The 22052-nt window shown below is 47.3% G+C and overlaps 2 protein-coding genes across 2 annotated transcripts; one reads left to right on the forward strand and one right to left on the reverse strand.

The window, feature by feature from the left end:
• Positions 1 to 362: 362 nt before the first annotated feature.
• tmed3 (transmembrane p24 trafficking protein 3) lies at positions 363 to 3355 on the reverse strand. The gene is made up of 3 exons (XM_053866824.1): positions 3103 to 3355; positions 2413 to 2658; positions 363 to 913 (listed from the first exon to the last, which is right to left on the reverse strand). Exons 1-3 carry the CDS (start codon positions 3256 to 3258, stop codon positions 680 to 682), a joined length of 636 nt encoding a protein of 211 aa, XP_053722799.1. The 5' UTR covers positions 3259 to 3355; the 3' UTR covers positions 363 to 679.
• A 3056-nt stretch (positions 3356 to 6411) lies between these two features.
• On the forward strand, positions 6412 to 12099 carry si:ch211-107o10.3 (uncharacterized protein LOC407663 homolog). The gene is made up of 7 exons (XM_053866823.1): positions 6412 to 6562; positions 6795 to 6935; positions 6995 to 7186; positions 8492 to 8653; positions 9546 to 9662; positions 9782 to 9986; positions 11151 to 12099. Exons 1-7 carry the CDS (start codon positions 6487 to 6489, stop codon positions 11245 to 11247), a joined length of 990 nt encoding a protein of 329 aa, XP_053722798.1. The 5' UTR covers positions 6412 to 6486; the 3' UTR covers positions 11248 to 12099.
• The last annotated feature ends 9953 nt before the right edge of the window (positions 12100 to 22052 follow it).

Genomic DNA, 22052 nt, shown 5'->3' on the forward strand with positions numbered 1-22052 from the left:
GGAAAACACATGAATAACACCACACACGTGTTTGAACAGCGATGCTACAATTAAGAGTCAAAAATAGAAGTTCATTTAAAGTTCTTTCAGCACTGACTGGAGGGCGACGCACCTTCTAGATGTGCGAGAGCGATTCCAACAAATGAGTTACCCTCCTCCATCCAATAGGGTTGGGATAGAGCTGAGCCGACTGTGGGCCACATGCAGCCCTTATGAGGCCCTCACAAGGTCATTATGCTTTTTAAAATATATTTTTTTACTTTTTACTGTACATTAATTCATTCATTCACTCTAAGGGAAAAATAAAAACCCCAAACAAATCTACTGAATTCTGCTTCATGATCATAGAACACACAGGTATTCATAGATATTTTTATTAAATATTATTCCATCTGAAGACTCAGTAACAGTTACTGGTTATCGCACCAGTAAACAACATTACACCAAAGTGGCTTCACAGAGACGTTGGGCAGTCAGTAACTATGGGCAAACTCAACCCGTGAACACATTGGTCCATTGGAGCGGACAAGAAAAGACACCCAAAAAATGATGGCTGCAGATGAATGGATGACTTTATCCTGCTCGCATAAATAACACGTGAAATATTGAAATGGATCAGTGTAATGAAGCTGAGTGGCGTTCTGTAGTACAGATCAAGTCCAGTGAATCCCAGAGCAGTTCAGGTCATGGCGGCCACCGAGCCCTTCTTGTCCGAGAAGAAGCTCTTGAGCATCATGACTTGGCCGAGGCCGATGACAAACAGCAGCACGGTTTCACCGAGCGACCAGAAGTTGACGCGCTCGTGGAGGTGCTCGGCCCGCGAGCGGTCCTGCGCCTCCCGCAGCCTGTACCGCACCTGGGTCTCCGACACCACCTTGAGGATCTCGTGAATGGAGACGCACGTGGACTCCAGCTGACACAACAAAGACAGAAATGAGTGGCAGTCTGACCCTCGCTGGCCGCTCCTCGGGAGGATCTCAGCTCTACACACCAAACAATGTCACGACGGAAAGGAGCGAACACACTTCCTACTGATTAGATGGATGTCAACAATGAAATAAATCATGAAAAGAGACGAGTGGATGAAGGAAACACGCGACTGCTTGTGCAGTGACTCTGAGACGACCCAAGTAAGAGGACAGCCCTGCCCTGGGACGCCCTCTGGCGTCTAAGGAAGAGCATGACAGCCAAGCTGCTCTTCAATATTTCATACTTTTAAGGTGCTCGGTCAACTCTTTTCCTACTGTTATTTGCAGTTTCCTCAAGCTGATGGACCTGCCTCGGACCTGCAGCCTCACTGTATTATCATGGGACAACAATGTTTCAAACATTTGACAAGTTTACAGCATAATAATTTAAAGACAATTCATCTTGTTTCGTTCTTCTAAAGTTTGAAGAACCTGCGAGATGAACCAACAATGTTGCACTGAAGGGAGGCGAAGAAGAGAGCGCAGGCAGGGTGGAGGACAGCAGTGCTCTTTTAGAGACTCAGGAGTCAGAGTTAGACATGAAGATCCTGAGAAGAGAGCTGAGCCACAAGGCAAAGCTGACCATTTACCGATCAATCTTGGTCCCACCTCTCACCTATAGTTATAAGATAGGGTGAGGAGTGCTGTCACTCGGGAGAGACTTGGAGTAGAGCCAGATGAGGTGACAGATGGATGGATGGTTGAGGAGATGGTTGCAGACAAAGTTCGGGTGGACAGATGGTTCGGAGGCAAGAAGAGGCAAGACAAGATGGCCCCTTGCCTACAAATTTGCGTGCACAATAAATTTTATAAATGAAAAAAATAATTGAAAAATGATTATTCACTCATTTTTTTAGCTGTTTTCCTTCTGCTTAGCTAGTCATGCTGCTATATCATACAATATTACGCCTCAAAATAATTTAATTTAACAACATTTCTGGTCCCATAAAATGGAGAAAATTTTTGTCATAAAAAAAAAACCCTGCACTATGATTTATATTGAAAATATTTAAGTAAAATGAAAGAATATATTAGACAAATTTCAGCACATAAGATCATGGTGTAATTACATTTTTCCTATGTTCTCCATGTTTTGTAGCGCTCTAGTCACAGGATTTAAGTTACATTTGAGACCCTTTTGGCACCGTGGCCCCCCCACACTATGTGACGTGGCCCCTGCCGTCGCCCACCCCTGGAGCGGAGGATGAGGAGGGCAGGTGGAGGTGCACCATGAATACGTGTTCATGGACCTGAAGCAGCCGCCAGTGGGCCGACATCATAGCCCAGTCTGAAGTGACTCCAAATCAAGACTGTAACCATAGAAACAGTCTACAACAGGAGAAGACAGAGGAACTGGACTGGCTCCCTGCAGGAGGAAAAGGAGGAGAGAAATGGCAAGCATGCAGTGTTGGAGCCCCGGAGGAGGCTGACGTCTTCTTCGTACCTGAGTTAGCGCGGTGGCGTGGCTCATGCCCGGCAGCAGCGGCGCCTCGTCGCCGAAGCGGAAGTCCAGGTAGACGGTTTTGTGCGTGAAGGTGGAGAACTCGTTGCTGAAGCAGATCTGGTAGACGCCCTTCATGGCGGTGGTGTGCGAGAAGCTGTCGTACTGCTTCTTCTTCTCGTCGTAGAGCACGTTGTGCTGCGGGTCAGCCACCGAGCAGTCCACGTCATAGTTCCCGCCCGTGATCACCTGCACAGGAGACCGTCAGGAGTCAACAGCAGCAGCAGCAGGAGGAGATGTGGAGACCTGCGCCTCAGGGGAGGGAGGGGAGGCCATGGGGAGCACGACACTTTCTCCTGCTGTTGCTGCTGCTGCTGCAGGAGGAATCACATGACCCGTCTGGAGCTCCAGGTCGCTCATGGAGGGGGTCATGTCAGACCTGGAAACTCTCCGTCAGACGTGGAAACCCAACTGCGCTCGTGACAGTCTGATCGATGCAACATGAGTGAATGAAACATCTGGACCGACAATCTCACTTTGTAAACCGGAAGATCCCGTCACTCATGCTATAACGGCGACTATACTGAATGACAAACTCGCGTCACGCCGGAGCAGACGATGGAATGGCAGGTAAGAGACAACACAACACGAGGAGTCTGGTGTAGAGGCGCTGACTGCAGTGTCTTGACTCACTTGGTAGTCGAGATCAAACTTGACATCCTTGTCGAGCTCCTCGTAGAAACACTGCCTGTCATTGTCAGGAAGTTCGAAGGTGAACTCGGTGGCCAACACCACCAGTACCTGCAGGAGCAGAAGAAGCAGCCCGTGGCTCAACATGCTGACGGACATCCACCGGCGCTTCTCGGGAAAGTTGGGAGCTCTGACGTGGCATCAGCGCGAGGCACTTCCGGGTCCGCTTCTTCCTCCACTTTCGTTCTTGCTTCTTTTTTTTTTTTTTTTTTAATACCAAAATTAAACATACACTCATTAACACGCAAAATATATAAAAACACATACAATAAATACATAAATAAATAAACTGCATGTAAAAGAAAATGCATACATATCCATATTCGGGGTAAAATGCTTTAAATGAAAAGCAAGCAGTGATTAGTTTTTGTGTTTGCGCAACAGTGGAAAATATCTACATGTTCAACACCTGAGGTGACAGAAAATAGATTGAGGCTTGATCCAGGCTGGGTCAAAGTGCGGCCCGCGGGCCACATGCAGCCCGTCTCATGCATTTATCCGGCCGAATAGTTTCAGTCTGTGTGGAGCAAACAAGTGTGGAATAAAATAGATCAATCTGTTTTTACGTTCCAATATTGGATGCATGAAAGATTCATTTCCTTTATTATATTCATCACCACGCAATGGTGGACGTTGATGTTCCTAAATCTTTCCACGTTCATCTACTACTGTCTTGTACGTCTACTACAGTGCATTATTTTCAGTTATATTGTTGTTGTTTTAAAAATGAGAACTTTAAAGCCGAGATTAATTGGAAAAATAAGTCCTGTAATTGAATTTAAAAATCAGCTCCGAATAATTGATCTGTGATGATGAACAAGTGAACGGCGGAGGATGGGGCGAACTGTGATTTGGCTGTGTATAAAGTCAGATTCCATTATACTTCAAGGTTTCTTTGATTCGTGGTTCTTTCACAGCCATATTTGGTACTGAAAATATGTTTGATTTATGATGAGATTTTTTTGGGCAAAATAATAAGCTAAAAAACACATTACAAATGTGTTTAAGTAATGACAGAAATTGTTTATGTTTTTGATGGTGATGGATTGTTTTTGAGGGACATAACTGAAGATGCTTTGATGAAATTTTGCAGGGGTTGGTTTTGTTCGGGTTCACAAAGATTACCCCATTCATTACTATGATTCTCGTCACATCACACCGGTTAAAGCACAAGCTGGCAACACAACATTCAATTGGGTCACTGAGCTAAATGTGATGAAGTTTTGTTTTTTTTTGTCATCCATCCTCCACTGCTGCTGTTGACAGAGGTCATCATGGTGTCTGATCTCATTGTAACGAAATATATTGAACATATTTAATATACACATAGGTCAAGAAAAACAAAAATAGAATTTGGATGGAAATGAAAAGGAGCAGAAAGCAGCTGGTGCTGCTCTTAAAGCCTGACTCGTAGTTATTAGCAGAACATATTAATTGCAAATAATGATTCTAAACAAGCTCATTACAAAAAAAAGATTAGTAACACAAAATCATGTGGCATTTGTTGTCTTTTAAGATGACTCATATTAAGTATGACAGGCTGATATTTTGGTGAAAATTAGGTTTAATAGCTGAATGAAATATTTAAGTGAGAGTGATGGCTGCTGACAGCATGAGTGTGTTTTGTGGTGAGGATGTCATGTGATATCACTTGTCATTGCTGAGGACATTCAGATGCAACTGCGTCACACTTGAATAATCTGGATTATGAGTATAAATATGGGCTGTTTTGGATTTTTGCATTATTTTCGACTAAAATAACATGTTTTCTTGTCCAGAGGATTCTGCTTCATATTTGGAGTTTACAACACAAATACACTCACAATCTTGTGTGTGTGTGTGTGTGTGTGTGTGTGTGTACTGTATGTCTGTGTGTGTGGGCGTGTTTTGCCTTTTGTGAGGACCAAGTCTTGACAAGCCTCCTTCTTTGGCCTGTCCCCACAAGGATTAGTTCATTATAACTGGGTTCCAGTTTCAGTTCCAGTCCTGGTTCAGGTGAGCCATGTGTTTTGGATGGTTAAGTTTAGGGGGGAGAGGCTGGGGAAAGGGTGATGGCCAGGAGAGGTCCCCACAAGGATAGTAATCACAAAAGTGTGCGTGTGTGTCACTTCCACATTGTAAACATGTCTACAAAAATATGTGCTGATTGGAGTCTGATAAGTTGATAAGCAAACCATGACATGAAAAGAAGAGGATAACAGAAAAAACCTCCGTCCTGCTTGGAGTCTGAATCATCCTCGCCGCCCTGGTGGGGAGGCAGTCGTCGGGTTAGGCAGCAACAAGAAGAACCGTCTCTGGATCTGTTTCCATTTGATAACAACTATTTCCTCAGTAGAGACACAAGTTCCTCACTCAGAGACACACCTGACGGTACTGTGCTCCGTTCAGCACAAAACACATCCCACTAAATAAATAAATATGGGCAGATTTCTCAATTCATTCAGCCTATTTTTTGAGGTCACAGGTCGCAGTGCTGTTCTAGTGAAGGTTTTTCTGTTGGAAACATAGTGATGAAGTGCACATTGTGACATCACACCGAGATGAGCCAAAGTTCAGCAGCACTATAATCAGTTCAGAACACTGCAGACAGGTCACCTCTCACACACTCACCGTCACGGGCCATTTAGGGCCGTCAGATAAACGCATCGTGGGCGGAAACCGACACATCGAGGTGAAAGATCGTCTATCAGTCAGGAAGTAAAACCAAAGTTCATCCAGCAAACTGTCTGGTAAACGTGTGCAGGAGGTTAACTTTTTCAGCGGCAGCAATGTTATTTCTGTGCACATCTGCATATGTGACAGCTGAAGGCGACAATACAGATGTTCCCTGAAGGCAACGTCGCTGCCAGACTCATGTGACGTCAACCACGCCCCGCTCTTCCCGTGGTTTTTTCCCGATTCACTGCGGCAGGTGTGGTAGACTTTCAAAATAAAGCACCGGCGTCGCTTCTTTTCCCTAGTTTTGATTAAGCTTATAGTCACATCCCCATACCCCTTCTTTCATGCAAACAGAAATTTGGGGTATTTGTAAACAGTTAAAATAATATTTGTATACGTAATAATATGTTTTCTAGCAAAACGGAGGCGTTTAGCGAAAGTAAAATGTTGCTAGATTGTGTTTTAAATGCTTTAGAAACACCCACTCAGACTAAACACCAAGTTAATGTCCGAATCATTGGGTTAAAAGATTTCAAAACTTTACACTGAAAGTCCGAGTTGACGCAAGCTCCGCCCTCAACATCCGCTCATTACAAAACAGATAGAAGGTCCGGACGGTTCGACTTTCTCTGTCGCTGTGACTGAAATATCCGTGTTGGCGTCAGTAAAATGGAAAGCTACACGGAAGCAGTCACAGACTTCGCTCAGCAGCATGCGCTGGCTCTCAGCGCCGCGCTTGTTACAGGTAAAGCGCGGTGTTATTCGTCTCCGTAACTTCACTGCAGTGCCCTGGTCGAGTCTCATGATGCGCAACACTCGCGTGTAGCTTTGTAAATGCAAGTGTTGTCTGAGACAAGAGTTCACCTGGCTTCTCACTGGCTAGATGTCATATATGCAAACCGGTGCGTGTTTATGTATATCGCTGCTCACTCAGAGAGTGATGTTTGTGTTTCCCTCTGGTCTCTTCTGTGATCCAGCGGTGGGTTTGCTGGCCGTCAGGAGGTGGATGGCCGGGCCGTCGTGTCGCAGCAAGGTCAGGCTGGAGGGGAAAACCGTGCTGATCACCGGAGCCAACACTGGCATTGGCAAGGAGACAGCCTTGGACATGGCCAGGCGAGGTGAGTGGAGCGGCCCTCGGGCGCAGAGCGAGAAGGTAACGGTGTGGGACGTCTCTCAGGGGCCCGGGTCATCCTGGCGTGCCGGGACATGACCCGGGCGCGAGTGGCTGCTGACGAGATCCGACAGAGGTCCGGGAACGGGAACGTGGTGGTGAAGCAACTGGACCTGGCTTCACTGCAGTCTGTCCGAGATCTGGCTCGGGACATGGAGCGGAGCGAGGAGCGCTTGGACATACTCATCAACAACGCAGGTATCTGCTGCCTGTCTGTCAGCGTCGCGCAATCTCTCTTCCTCAAACCAACTTTTCATTTCAGTCATGTATTGTTTTATGACCAAGCCATATCATCTGCACTTTCTATCTTTGTAATGTGTCATTCATTTGTATAACCTGTGTCAGTCATTGTGCTTATTACTTTATTTATTATCATTATTTTCAGTTTATAGTAGGTTGGTTTTTATTTATCTTTTTCCTTCATTTTTTGGAGGAGAAACCCTTTCCCACCGTGTATGCCATTGTTTGTGAAAAGCTGTGTTTCGTCCTACCAAACTGAACTTTACACATGGAGGGAAAAAAAAATTAATAAAGATTATTATATATATATTAGTGGTGGGACTTTAACAAGTTATTTAAGATTAATTAACACAACAAAAAAACACTTTAATTTAATTTACTCTGAATGGACTTGAAATTGTTATACAAATATTTCAAGACATTAAAAGAGCTTAGTTAAAATGAGGTGATATAAAAACTTGAATATAGCCACCATGGTGATTTATTGTGCTATTGTCAAACTGATGCAAAGTAAACAATATTTTGTTGTTTAAATGTATGTATGGGTCCATTATTTGATTCAGTAATATACCAGATTCATTCAAATAGAAAAATGTGGCTTCTTGTGGCAAATATTAAAGTATATAAGTAGCCTGCAGAGTGGCGTGTTGAATACAAAAAACTGCTAAATTCAGAGTAGTTGTGGTGTCATCGCTGGAACCTGTCAACTCAGGTGTCCCAGTTCAACTGGTTCCTGTTGTAAACTCTGGATTGAGTGTGTGAAAGTTGGCGCTGCAATGATAAATGAATGTCCTTCAGTTGAGTGTAGAGACAGATTTATTGCAGGTGCGAGGTCGTCTCGCTCAGAATTGCTGAGTCATGTTTATATAACTGACCGTGACTGAGGCTAGATGTGTATCTACGTAGAGTTTGATGGTTTGTAAATACCAATGACATGAATCAACATTAAACAAATAGCAATAATAACAATTTGGTGGAGCAGTGGTTTGTTCAGCAGAGGGTTTGAGGCTTGGGTTTGGTGCGGCCCTGTGGAGATTGTTTGTTCTTCCCGTCCTGTTGTGGGCGCTCCGGTTTCCTCCAACAGTCCAGACATAGGTGTGTGAGCGAGAAGTTTCTGCCCTGATGGTGTGGCCAGCCTCTGGCCCTAGGTAGCTGGGACAAGGGGAAAAGAATCTTGAATTGTTTTGAAGACGATTAGTAGTGTTGAGGAGCGTGGAGAAGCCAATGGACCTCTGTGAAGGAGTAAATGTGTCTCCCTCTCAGGCATCATGATGTGTCCGAAGTGGCAGACGAAAGACGGATTCGAGATGCAGTTTGGCGTCAACCACCTGGGCCACTTCCTCCTCACCCACTGTCTCCTGGACTTGTTGAAAAAGTCGGCCCCGAGTCGCATCGTCATCGTGTCCAGCCTGGGCCATGTCAAAGGTGAGGTCCTCGCGCAGGAGAAGGACGTTCTGACTCTGTTCATGTAAATTCTGGACCCCACGAGACCATGATGATGAAACACTCTCTCAGACAGCTGTGTCCGCCCCTTTTCCACACAAGTTCTCCATCTGAGCTGGTCTTCATCCGCCGTTATTCCTCCCACAGTGGGAACTTTTTGAAAGCCTCAATAGGAGCTCCTTATTCTGCAATCTGTGGATCGATTACCCTGAGTTCTACTGGTTTGGTCTGACAGCCTGTTTTGACGTGTTTTTCTGTGAATTACCTCCAGCCGGCAGCAGAGGGCGGTAGCGTCATGGCCCTTCTGAGGTCGACCCTCTGACTCCTGTGAAAGCTCAGGGTTTGACTCCCCTGTCTTCAACAGACACAAGTGGTTCTCCAGCAACTGATTTATTTGAAGCTTATTCTCCAATATCATCATGAAAACTAAACAGAAAAGTCAACACAAACGGAAATATGACACAAACGTTTAGATACACAGTATGTGAAAAGTTTGAAGACAAACGAATACACTTTGGACAAATACCTGGTTGGCTGCACGCTACTTGAGGGAATCTGCAAACGTCTCTCCTTTGTCTGGTCTTGTCACCTTTGCTTAGGAAAAACACTGGACTTGACACCAGTGCAGCCCTGAAATGCAAATGTTTTGCCTCGTCATCGATGCCGTCACGCGAGAACTCATGTGGCCGCAAAACAACAAACTAAATCAAGTTACGTTTTTAAGCTTAAATACAAAAATATGAATGGTAAACAAACAATACAGCAAATCTAGAAAACAAAATAACACAGCTAGACAGGGCGACCAGACAGAAGACAGAAGCTGAGGATTCGGTTGTCTTCTGGAGGTCCTGTAAAAACCTGTGCTGTTTTTCAGGTCAGATTCACTATGACGACATCAACCTGGACAAAGACTACAACCCAGAGAAGAGCTACCGCCAGAGCAAGCTGGCCAACGTGCTGTTCGGCAGGGAGCTGGCCCGGAGGCTGGAAGGTGAGTGGGGCTCCAGCTCCGCTCGGGCAGCTGCAGGAGTCACTCACGAGCGCCACCCTCTCTCTCTCTCTCCCTCTCCCTCTCCCTCTCTGTCTCTCTCTCTCTCTGTCTCTCTCCAGGCACCAATGTGACCGTCTACTCTCTCCATCCTGGAGTCATCCGCACCGAGTTGGGTCGCCACCTGTGGACAAGTCTGCCCGTGTGGAAGAGAGTCATCGCCGCCGGCATCATGCAGCTGATGAAGAACCCCTGGGAGGGAGCTCAGACCACCATCTACTGTGCCGTGGACGAGAGCCTGGCCAACGAGAGCGGCCTCTACTACAGGTGAGGGCTTCTGACCAGGTGGCTGCCATCATGGAGGGAGGGCAGGGGTGTGGAGAGGAGAGCTCACGATGAAGGCTCGAGTCTGGTGTAGGTGGAGGACTCGAAGGTGAAGGACTGATCAGATTATTTTGCTGTGTGAGGTCCACCACCATCATGACCCTTATCATCATGGTCCACCATCACAGCCTTGATCATGACCTTCATCATGGTCTCATCATCACCATCACCATCATGGCCTTCATCATTGTCCACCATCAGCATCTTGTCCTTCATCAGTGTCCATCATCACCACCATCAGCATCATTGACCTTCATCATGGTCCACCATTACGACGTTCGTCATGGTTCATCAACACCATCGTGACCTTCATCATGGTCCACCATTATGACTTTCATCATGGTCCACCATCACTACCATCAGCATCATGACCTTCATCATGGTCCACCATCACTACCATCAGCATCATGACCTTCATCATGGTCCACCATCACTACCATCAGCATCATGACCTTCATCATGGTCCACCATCAGCATCATGACCTTCATCATGGTCCACCTTCAGCATCATGACCTTCATCATGGTCCACCTTCAGCATCATGACCTTCATCATGGTCCACCATCACTACCATCAGCATCATGACCTTCATCATGGTCCACCATCACTACCATCAGCATCATGACCTTCATCGTGGTCCACCATCACTACCATCAGCATCATGACCTTCATCGTGGTCCACCATCACCATCATGTCCTTCATCATGGTCCACCATCACCATCATGTCCTTCATCAACGTCCATCATCACGACCTTCATCGTGGTCCACCATCAGCATCGTGACCTTCATCGTGCTCATCATATTTGGCCCACATTAGGAGCAGTTCATCTTTATTACGTTCAGCATGAGATACATGTTCTTAACATCAGCAGAAGGTCATGGGTCACGTCCAGCTGGTCATCTTTGGGTTTGTATGTTTGAGCATCCTCTGGGAACTCTGGTTTCCTCCCACGATCCCAAACCCACAGCTTTATTGACAGCTGAGTTGCCTGTGTGCTTGTGCAGGCCCAGCCCTCACTGAACCTCCTGGTGCCTCTGAGCTGGACGCTAACAGAGCGTTCTTCTGCCACTAGTCACCCAATGATGGTGTTGGTCTCTCCTCCACAGTGACTGCGCCAGGAAGCTCCCTGCACCACAAGGTCGCGACGACGATGCGGCGAAGAGGCTGTGGGACCTCAGCGCCTCCATGGTGGGTCTGGCCTGACCTCACAGAGATATGTGTCCGCACACCAACGCTTTGGCCTCCGCACTTTCCTGCTGCTCAGAACAGACGTTTGCACTGTGTCACCAGCGTCAGGCCGGTGGGTGAGCGCTCCCACAGGCCGACACCATCTCCCTGGGTCGGATCTCGGTCAGTGGAAGCGCTTGCTCACCAATAAAGCACAATTATTAGACCAGTGTCATCAGTTGAGCTTTAACAATGAAGCAAAGTCTCTTTATTTTATTTCCTCAAAAATCATGAAATCACAGACTCAGGGTCACACAAGGTCACTGAGAAGAAGTCAACAGTGAGTGACTGAAGCGAGGCTGGTGTCGCCAGGCTCCCCGCGAACCACATTAAAGGAACAATTTTATTGTTCGGAGAAGAATTCCGAGCAGCTAAAAACTCCCCGGAACATTTTCAGACCTGCCTCCCGGACAGCTGCCTGCAGGGAATTTTTCCTTTTATGAACCATTCACCTGTTTCTGCCTCATGAAAAAAAAAAGCCTGCACATTTTTGCCCCCAACATTTTACTGACGGGGGAAGTAGTGAGGCTGCAGGAGTTGGAACCCGAACTGACTCCAGAAAGCCAAAAGAAAACGAGTCGAAATGCACTCATGATGATTTCAATCGCAATGGAGCATTTGAATAAAGCGCTGTCTAGTCCTTCAGATTAAGACATTTAGATTGCGCCAAGCAGCGTTTGTTTCAATCACTTCAATCAATTTTTGCTTGAAATAAAGTCTGACTGAGTCAGGAGAAGAAAAAAATTCAACTGAAATCCATCCTTCTCTCATTCGCAAGTCGTGACGTGATCTCTGGCAGGCAGAGTGGCGCCTATATGAATTTCATAGCATTTAATGGTGAAATTGGACGGCTAACTGGAGACTTGTTGTGTAGCCGGGCTGCTTGGAAATGTTATTAAGGAAAAGAGCTGAGTGTTTATCGTGATGTAACACAGTTCTGCAAAAATATTTTTCTTTTTTTATGGTTCAAAAATGTAATTTGACTCAAATCGATTCAACATTTTGTTGCTGAGGAGTGTGCGAATAAGCCAAACAAACGGATTGAAACTCTGAAGCGAGTCCCGATTGTTGAAAACCATTTGGAGCGTCTCATCAGAAGCAGAGATAGACTCGACATAAGCATTTCCCTGGACAAATATTAGGTCTCACCAGGTGTGTCTCCCGCTGCCTGAAGGGAATTTTTCATTTTCATAGATATTCACCTGCGTGCCGTTGAGCAAGCCTTTTCGTAAAGCCGTCCCCGGAATACTGCCGAGTCGATGGAAAGTCGGACCTGCTCGAGTCAGACGTCAGGTGGAGCGAGTCTGAGCCCCTCCACTGTCAGGGCACGGCGAGTCTGACCCCAGAAGCTGCTGAGTCGGTATTGTCATGCACATGCCCTTATCAGTTCTCCGTCCAACGGATACACAATCTATAGCTGGGCTGGAAAAGTGATAAGGAGATGTGAGCGACCACCAGCGGCTGCACTGCTTCCCCCAAAACGAGCCACGTGGATCCCCGTCCCGCGTCCGCCGAGTCAGAGCCGCACGAGTCCTCCTGCGTGAGGCTGCAGACAGAGTTTGGAGACACACCCCATTGATGAGTTTTATTGGAGCGCGGCCCCGCCTGCCTCACCGGCTCTGCCTCGCTGCCATTGGTCGGCCGGGAGAGCTCACCATACCTGCCCCCTGGCTACAGTGGAGCCCTGCCAAATAGTTCCTCCGCCTGTCACTCACGGGGCGGCCAGCCACTGGGATGAGTGGGGGGGGGAGGTGTCACTCGCAGGTGTGGCTGAGAAGCAAATTCCAATAAGTACATACCTGTCAGCTCCTCTGGTATTCAGCCGCTCCTGGAAAGTGAGACCTCTGTTGACCACTGGGGTCTGAAACATCACAGCTTTATCACTGTGAATAAGCTTCTGGCTGTACTCTCAGGAAAACTGAAGTTTCTCACTTAAAAATCCAGAATCCAAGCTGCATGAACAAGCAGTCATCGTTGGGCGTGTCAAACGTGAGGCCTGCGGGCCACACCCAGGCCGACGTGGTGTTGCTGACCTGGACACTCGACCTGCATCCTGCCCATCATGCACTGCAACAGCTGAAGCTTCACTTCAGGCCAGACAAAGCTCCGTTTCTGTTCCTGTCGACACCAGCAGCTCGATGAGTTCTGTCAAGTCAAGTTGTCTGGGAGAGACTTGGATCAGAGCCAGAGTGGAGGTGGTGACTCTCCTGACCCGCAGCAGCTCAGTCTGAGGAGGCCACTGGAGAGAGACGCCTGGGCCTCTTCACATCGACTGCCCCGTCACATTTCAACTGCGGCCGATCAAAACTTTATTCAGAATCAGAAAAAAAATATATTAAAGTCCCAAGGGGACAAAGTACCTCTATACATCACACCTCTCTATATATATAAAAATGCAAAATACTCAAGAAAAAACTCAGTGTAGGGGAGTATAGGAACTGGCCATATACAAAGTGCAAAAATAAAGCAGCTTAAAAACAGAATGAGACCAAAGACGGTACAGAACATACCAGAAGAATCTCTCTCTGTAAATGTACAGTTTTATCGTCACAGGAAGAAAGCAGCTCCTGTGGTGCTCTGTCTTTGAGATATTCACTGTTCCATCACAGCAGAGACTTGACTGGACAGTATTAATGATGAGTTATGATTGATAAACCGCGATTAATGGCGTTTAAATGTTTGACAGCAGGGTATCTGTCCACGTGTTTCCTGCTCCTGCAGTTTCCCTTCGCGCTCTCCGTCACTGTGATGTTGAGGTGGCGACATCAGGCGCGTCACTGAGGAATGTTGACTGAGGATCAACTGTTCAGATTCATTATTCCTGTAATGAATTCATCCAAATCAACGTGTTCAAGTACCTGCCCTCGTTTTTACACAGTTGGATGACAGAACACATGTCAAACTCAAGGCCTCAGGGCCAAATCCGGACCGCCATGTTGCTTTCAGTGGCCCGTGAGGTGATGGGCTCAAGATGAACTTCCATCTGCGCATTAATACAGTGACCTGAGAAGAGTGGAGATATGTGTGTGTGTGTGAGGAGCCAACCTGCCGCAGCGGACATAGGACAATGGACTGACACTGTTCATTTACAGAGAAACTCACATTTAAGTTGACAAGCAAAGAAGATATATATATATAGAATCGAATGACTCCCTCTTGAATGTAGCCATTAGCAGCACAGTGCTATGTGGCTAAAGGTGGAGTTATCCGTGTGAGTGTATTTCCTCTCATGGTTGTGGACCTTCACTCCTCTGAACCCCTGACTGACCGTGAAGCATCGGGGGGTTCAGAGTTGTGGGAGGGTGCTGCGTGCCTGCGGGGCGAGCAGCGCGTTTCAATCCTGAAACTATGTGAGTTTAATATGTGGCATCTCAGAGAGGTATGTTTGCTGCAGACGTTTGGATCACATTATCCCCCGCGCCGGAGCAGCAGGTGCAGGCCATGAAACACCCACACTCTAGCTTCATGATATTTATTTTACCCTCCACCAGCCATTTTAAGGAAATGATGTTGACGTTAAAGCAGCAGCTACATTCTCGTGTGACTGAAGGCCCTGAAAACACTTCACTTGAAGGTTTGGATCTGAGCTTGAAGCAGGTGGTGATGTGTGTGTGAGACTCAAGCGGTGGCTCAGTCTGGGCCTCAGTAGGTCTCGGTGTCTCCCAACTATGCGAGCGAGCCTGGGGCAGGTGCCGGAATGCAGGTTTGCAGCATTCACAGAGAAAGCGCCGTTATTACCTGCCGACGAGTCTGAGCGTGTGTGGAGCTGAATCACAGCCCAAACACTGACTCAGCGACTCTCTGCGTTTGGATCTCAGCGCTTGAGAGCGGCGTCAGGTCAGGCTGGCCGCAGCGCTGCTTCTACGGTCACCAGAAACAACTCTTTCTTTCAGTCCGCTCACAACACTTCTAGATTTAAATTCCCCCAATAGAATCACTTTAAATAAAGTGGAGGGCGACGCTGATGACATCACTACGGGAGCCTGTTCCCACACTATTCCTCATATTCACACATATTCATATTCGCTAGATAAAGGCTCCGTTAAGCTTAACTCCATGTGAACGACGGGAAACTGTTCAAATTAAATGCTATTTTACCGACGGCTGTGTAAACTCCAACTCTATGTAGCACGGCCACAGTGCTAGCCGCCGTTGATCTGAGGTCATGTCAAACCCCTGTGTTTAGAATGGGGTCGCTGTTCCTTGCCCAGTAAATAACACACCTGTCGTTTCCAGTGAGGGCTGGTTTACAGAGGAAAAATTGGAATTACAGTAAAATGACACCTGTAATGGAGTCTTTTTATTCACCGTATTTTCCGGACTATTAGCCACAACTTTTTTCTCGCCGTCTGAAACCTGCTGCTTATACAACAACGCTGCTAGTATATGGATTTTTACTAAAGATGCTCCAATCGATGGGTCGCCGATTATGAAAGGCTGATCTCAGAGTGATCGGTGAATGCCGGTCACATGAGACAGCGGGCGCTCTGATGAAGCACCGCCCGTGGTTTGTGATGCGACGCTTAAAACACCAGCACTTGACGCAGCACAGAGAGTTTTCCGTGCTCATGAAGGTGAAACGGCAGGAAGCAGTGGTCACTCGCAGACCCTCGCCGGTCTGAGCGTGACCTTCGGAACACGAAGCATATCGCCCAAGAAATAATCCTTATTTCACTGAGCCAGATGAGCAGCCTTTCTCAGGTGTCACTTTAAGACGGAATCAAGTTTTGTGTGTGTCAGATGCAGCATTCTTTGGCCACCTGAATCTGAAACTTTTGCAAACGTCCTGAGTGGGAGCGTTCATCAAAGAGGTTGAAGACAGCTGCTGCAGCTGAGTGCTCTCCCTGTCTCTCGGAGCATCCCTAGTTTTTACAGTCTAAACAGCGTCACGCTGGCAACAATGTTGAGCCTCCTCACATCAAACCGATGACATCACAGCCGTTTTATTTACCTTTAAAGCGCTCTAATAGCGCTGTTTTCGCAGCTCTGCCAACAGAGGCGATCTGCTGGAGGGTGAAAACAACTCATTTTGAACACTTCAAATGTAAATAAGATGTGAGAAGTTCATTCAAGAACATTCAGAACATTGCCCAGATTATTTCATGAATCAGTCTCGAGTCTTGAACCCGTTTTCAAAACTAGAACTAGGGGACCACTAGAAGTGATCCTCATGCATTTTCTGCGGTGCGGACAGCACCAGTGCAACCGCGGCTTATGGACCGGTGCTTATGTACAAAAAAGATCTATTTTCCTTCTTAAATTTTGTGGGTGCAGCTAACATTCCAGTGCGCTCTATAGTCCAGAAAATACGCTCAAACTCCTTTTTTGCAGGGTTTAGGGTTTACCTCCATGTCTACTGTCTGTTATACATTGGATGGTAACAATGAATTGATGTAATGGTCGTTGAGAAAAAGTGACACCAGGGAAAATATGGTCATTATATATATATATATTTTATATTACCCTGCATAAGTTAGCAACCATGCTAACATGGTGGTAATGTCGTCTCCTAAAACCAACACATCATGTTCGTCGCGAATGACGATCTACACGCCGGGTTTGTCATTCACCGTGTGTTCACCGCAGACAAAGACGGAGGAAGTTACACACACAGTTGCACTTCTCAAGCATAATAATATATAATATTATTGATACCATGATACCGTCTTTATGTCTGAGGTGATGTTTGTTTATGTTTGTCTTCTGCTCATCACCCAGTCAGGCCGTAGCCGAGCGACTCGGCTACATGCTAGCTTAGCCCATCTATTAGCCGGATTATCCAGGTCGTGTAGTCGCACTAAGAAAAAGGACAAAGCTGTTTACATTCATTTTAAAAGTCCAAACTTAGCTGGACTAATGGAATAATTCAGTGACTAGTGTTAGCCTAGCACGAGACGGACTTCCAGCATTTCAATGTTTTTTAACGTGTTGTCTGCGACTCGTTTGCGGCACAGTCGCACTGGCAGGAAGGGAGGGTTAGAGGGGGTCAGGGGTGGCTCCACAGGTTCCCGGTCTGGGAGGATCGTCGCATGGCTGCGAGGGGCGTTCTCGCCCTCGGGCTGGATCCTGTCGCCGGGGATAAAGACATTGTCGAGCGAGCACACAGACAACAAGGGAGGTGCTGAGTCAGCTGTCCGTCTGGCTTAGCGCACGCTGCTCTGCTCATGTTTCCCCGGTAGCTTCTCAAGGCCAAATGTTCGGCCTATAGAACCAGAGTTTTCACCACACACCTTGCATCAATCCTATATTCCATGTCAGGGCATCACCCGTTCATCCCGTGGGAACCAGCGGGAGGCGCTGAGTCCTCTATTATGCTGGCTAGCATCAGTGTGGTTCACAACACGGGACTGTGTCACGCACCTGAGCGCCTCTTCCACATGACTGACCCGGGACTCTTGATTCCATGTGACACCGTATCAAAACAGCAGGACAGGAAGCGCCGCGGCCGTCTCTGCTAGCATTGTGCTGGAATCTTCTTCTGGCCAGTGTGAAAGTCCGCCGCTAACCAAACAGCCGCCGGGGCTTCTCTATGCAGTTCCGGGCGGTCAGATGCCGTGACCGCTCATGTGCACCAGAGGAGATCTGCTAAAACATCTTCTGTCCCTCAGCAGGATTAGAGCCCACAGATTCCTGGTTCCTCTGCTTTTTGGCTCCCACCACTCACACGTCAACAGACGTGAAGCTAGCCGCCTCTCCGTGGACGTTTCCTTGAAGCCTTGTGGCAGATATCATGTACCCCGCGTCACTTTTCTGTTCTCCATTGCCTTTTTCAGATGATGCTGTCAGCATCTGAGTCTCCCACGAAGGGTTTCCTGGGACGGAGGGGTTCTAATATCTTGACATCATCCCTGATCCTTTAGTGTGATGCTACGCTACGCTAAATGCTTAGCAGTGAGCTCACACCATAAAGGTTGCCGTGGTCTTAAAGCCATTATGGAGACCTCAAGACCGCCTCAAGAAGAACACTGGAGTGTTTCCTCTCTCTGACATAAGGAGTGCTGAAGCCATTAGCATGTTGCTAGCTAGAGGTCTCACTCATGGTCCACCTCTTTTGGGAGAAGCTCAATGTAGAACTGATTTCATTTAGTTATGTTTGCCTGCAGGGCTTAGGCATCGTTCTGGTTCCACATGGAGGTGACTTTCAGCTGGAACTTCTGAGATCTCATGGAGTTGCCCTCAGAGATGGGCTGATGAGGCTTCATGAAACAGTGACCTCAGTGCCACAAGAACCTTCACATGACTGCTACAGACAGTGCCACCTGCTGGGCTCGGAAAGTAAGGACGCTGTTTCACCACAGTGACCTCAGGAGATGCTGGTGGTGATGGAGAGCATGTCTGGAGCTCTAACCCGTTTATGACAGGTGAATATAGGTGGCACCATTCTGCATTTCCGCCTCCTCCACCGTCACCGGTCCTCCTTGGTCACACCTGTCCACTTCATGTCCGCCTTTATCTCAGCCATGAACCTCCATCGCTGTCTTACTCACCTCCTTCAATGTCTAACATTCTTCGTCCAACATGTTCCCTCAGTCTTCTCCACATGTCCAGACCTCCAGGTTCTCTCCAGCTCATCTTTAACGCTCACTGCAGATCACTATATCATCAGCAAGCATCATGGTCTGTGGAGACTCCCCCCTCCCTGGTCCTCAGATCCCTGAGGGAGTCCACACCTGGAAGACCCAGTCACTCCTGCAGCCAGTGATGGTTTATAAGGCTTCATGAAGCCCCCTTTTCGAGCCCACAAGAGGGCACTCTCTGCTCTTCAGACTTGAACAACCACTTCAAATAATCCTCACGTCATTGTTAAACTGAGAGCGCCACCTGCTGAGCTCTGATATTGAGGTCACTGTTTCATGAAGCCTGGTCAGCCCATCACAGCCCCCAGCACACCTCACTCTGAAGGACCCCACTTCCTGTCTAGGAGCCCCTCTGGTGTCACACGGAGCTAATGTGAAAGGAGGCGCACGCCACTGCGGCTCAAGTCTCGGTCAGGTGGAGGGAAGAACCCGCAGGTATGTCCAAATCTCTGCTGGATCCGGTCCATGGAATGTCCCGGCAGCTTCCTCCAGCTCTGGAGTGCAGAGGGGTCACCGTTTCAGAGGCGGGTTTGGGGTATTTATACCGCCACCTGTGAGGGCCCGCTGGCATGGAAACTCTTTCATGACTGAGAATGACGGTGAGCGCTGGCTTCCTCCTTCCACACCGGGTGGAATGCAACTCACATGATTACCTCACCTGTGCCGGCACGTACCTGCCAGAGAAAAGCTATTTTCGGCGCCGCCACGTGGTGACGTCATCGTGACAGAGAGAAGAGGTCGCCTCCTCTGCCGCTGGTTGATGGGCCATGGTGGTCACATGACCCGAGCTGAAAGGTGTTAAAGTATAATCCCAATCTCTGTCGCGCAATCATAATATCGATCTAGTAATTGCGTGCTCTATTTCTAGATGTCATCCATAATACATTATGATGCGCAGTTTCCATTCAAAGTGAGTAGTGGACGTGTTTTTAAGTTAAATAGACTGTGCACCGTTTTCGCCCTCTAGTGGCCAGAAGGGGAAATGGGCGAGAAGAGGCATCTTAACACCTTTGTGAGGTGTTCTCCTGTGTGTTATAGTTGATGCACATGCTACTACATAACACACAGGAGAATAGCTTACACCTTATTTATTTATTGACTTATCGTTTCCTTTTTTAACGTGTGGTTACCCTTCAGTTTGTCATCGCTTAACTGTGTTCGCAACTGACTTGACTTGTTCGCGGTAATGTTGCTTTACTCATTCACTGTTATTCAAACTGCACCACGTGACGTCGTGTTACACGCGGCTTTGACAAACTCAAATCGTCACTCTTGTGAGCACTGACAGATTCTAAACAGCAGAGGGCAGCACCGCACGCTCTCACGTCCGCTCGGTGACTTCAATAGAGACGCATTCAATTCAACATTTATGATACCGATCAAGCGTCATTGTGACTGATGTTGAAGCACCGCACCTGTTGTCCTTCTTCTTCAGATGTTTGTACTGCTGTTAGCTGGTGAAACTCTGCTGCAAATTAAACCACAAGACAATAAACGACGACTATAAACAGGGGAGATTGCGACGATGGTGCGCGATGTATTCCTGCTTTGATGATGATGTTAGAATGAATGACAGGATTCAACGTATATAATCGTGTTTATTTATTGAGTTTCATGGAAGAATGAGGCAAATAAATGAGGGAAATTAAAGTGGATTTATTTATTTTATTGTACGCTTGTTTTCATTTATATTTGCGCTTTTATTGCTGTTTATTTTTCTGCATTTATATCCACATTTTCTGGTATTTCCTTTGATGACAATTATTATTTTTATTTTTCCGTTTAAAAAGTGTTTTCACTGTGAAACAAAAGCATGGCTGAAAACGACATTAGCGCACGTGATCCTTCACCTCATCTCCTGGCGGCCGTTTCTCTCCTGTGAAACACACGTTTATAATCGTCTCCTCAGAGTGAGGGTCATCTGTGTTGCCTCCGACAGACTTCTGGTAATGGCTGGATTCAGTCCAGAGGAGGCGTCCAATCCTCACCTGTCATCCACCCGAATACATCTGCTGTGTGGGGTTAGAAGCTTCATCCTATGCTGCGTCCTCATGTGGCCCCGAGGCCAGAGCTTGAGCAACCCTGTCCTCCTGTCCCCTGAAAGACGCCTCCATGTTGCCGCTCAGCAACATGCAGGTGCTGGAGCTGCCACCACGCTGGGTACATTAATACCAATGAACACATGCTGGCATGAGTCAGGATCCGTGACCTCGCAGCTCTGTCTCCACGTGTGTCGTGTGTGTGAGAGAGAATACAAACGTGTGTTCGCCACGACCTTCAGGAACACGAGCAGATGCCTGGCAAGGTCGTGATGACATTTACACCAACATGCTCGACATCAGCGGTCACCAAACCCTTCCAGAAAGGGCCTCAGTGGGCGCGGGTTTTTGTCCCAACCAACCAAGCACACGCAGCTTCACCAGCCAGGTCATCTGTCATCAGTGACTGTCAGTCGGCTGCTGCTAGTTTCAGCCGACACCTGATGGGTTAAACTGTGCGAGCTGGTGGGTTGGAGCAAAAACCCGCACCCACTGCTACCTACTTTCTGGGACAGTTTGGTGCCCCTGCTCTACATCTGGCTGCAGTGAGAGGAGGCGCACCAGTTCAAATCCAGGGTCTGACTTGAGGGTGGGGTGCCTTGTTGTCCGCAGTATCAAACACCCGATACTCCATAAAGCTCTTCTCAGGGTACTTCAAGTGGTGAAAGTGTAATTCCAGTGTCGGGAGGAGGGTGCCATCTAGTGGCAGGGCTTTCTGGGAAATGGGAAAATTATGCCACATTCAGGCGTTGAGGTTGGAAGTAGGATATCAGCGCTGGGAGTGACGTCACAGCCGAGGTCATGTTACCAAAACAAGACACATACCTGTCAACCTCTGCCAATAACTCTTACCTTACCTTATAAAGCGGTGCACTTCCCCTTAAGAAAGGCACATTTGAATATTTTATTATCACTATTTACATCACAGCAAGACAGACAAAGTACTGGAAAATGATAACTAAGATAACATATATAAAAGCTCCTGCATTACATTTACCATGTGCAGCATGTTTGAACATAAACTTCCACAGTGTCTTTCAGTTATTTTTTCACATTCACAGCCTCATATAAGCACTTGTGTAGACATCAGTGCTGCTTGTTGCATGCTGATGTGACTTGATCTGTACCAGAGAAGGTTTCACTTGGTGGCAGAAATCGTCACACT

Source organism: Synchiropus splendidus, chromosome 5, assembly GCF_027744825.2.
Source record: "Synchiropus splendidus isolate RoL2022-P1 chromosome 5, RoL_Sspl_1.0, whole genome shotgun sequence".
NCBI lineage: Eukaryota > Metazoa > Chordata > Actinopteri > Syngnathiformes > Callionymidae > Synchiropus > Synchiropus splendidus.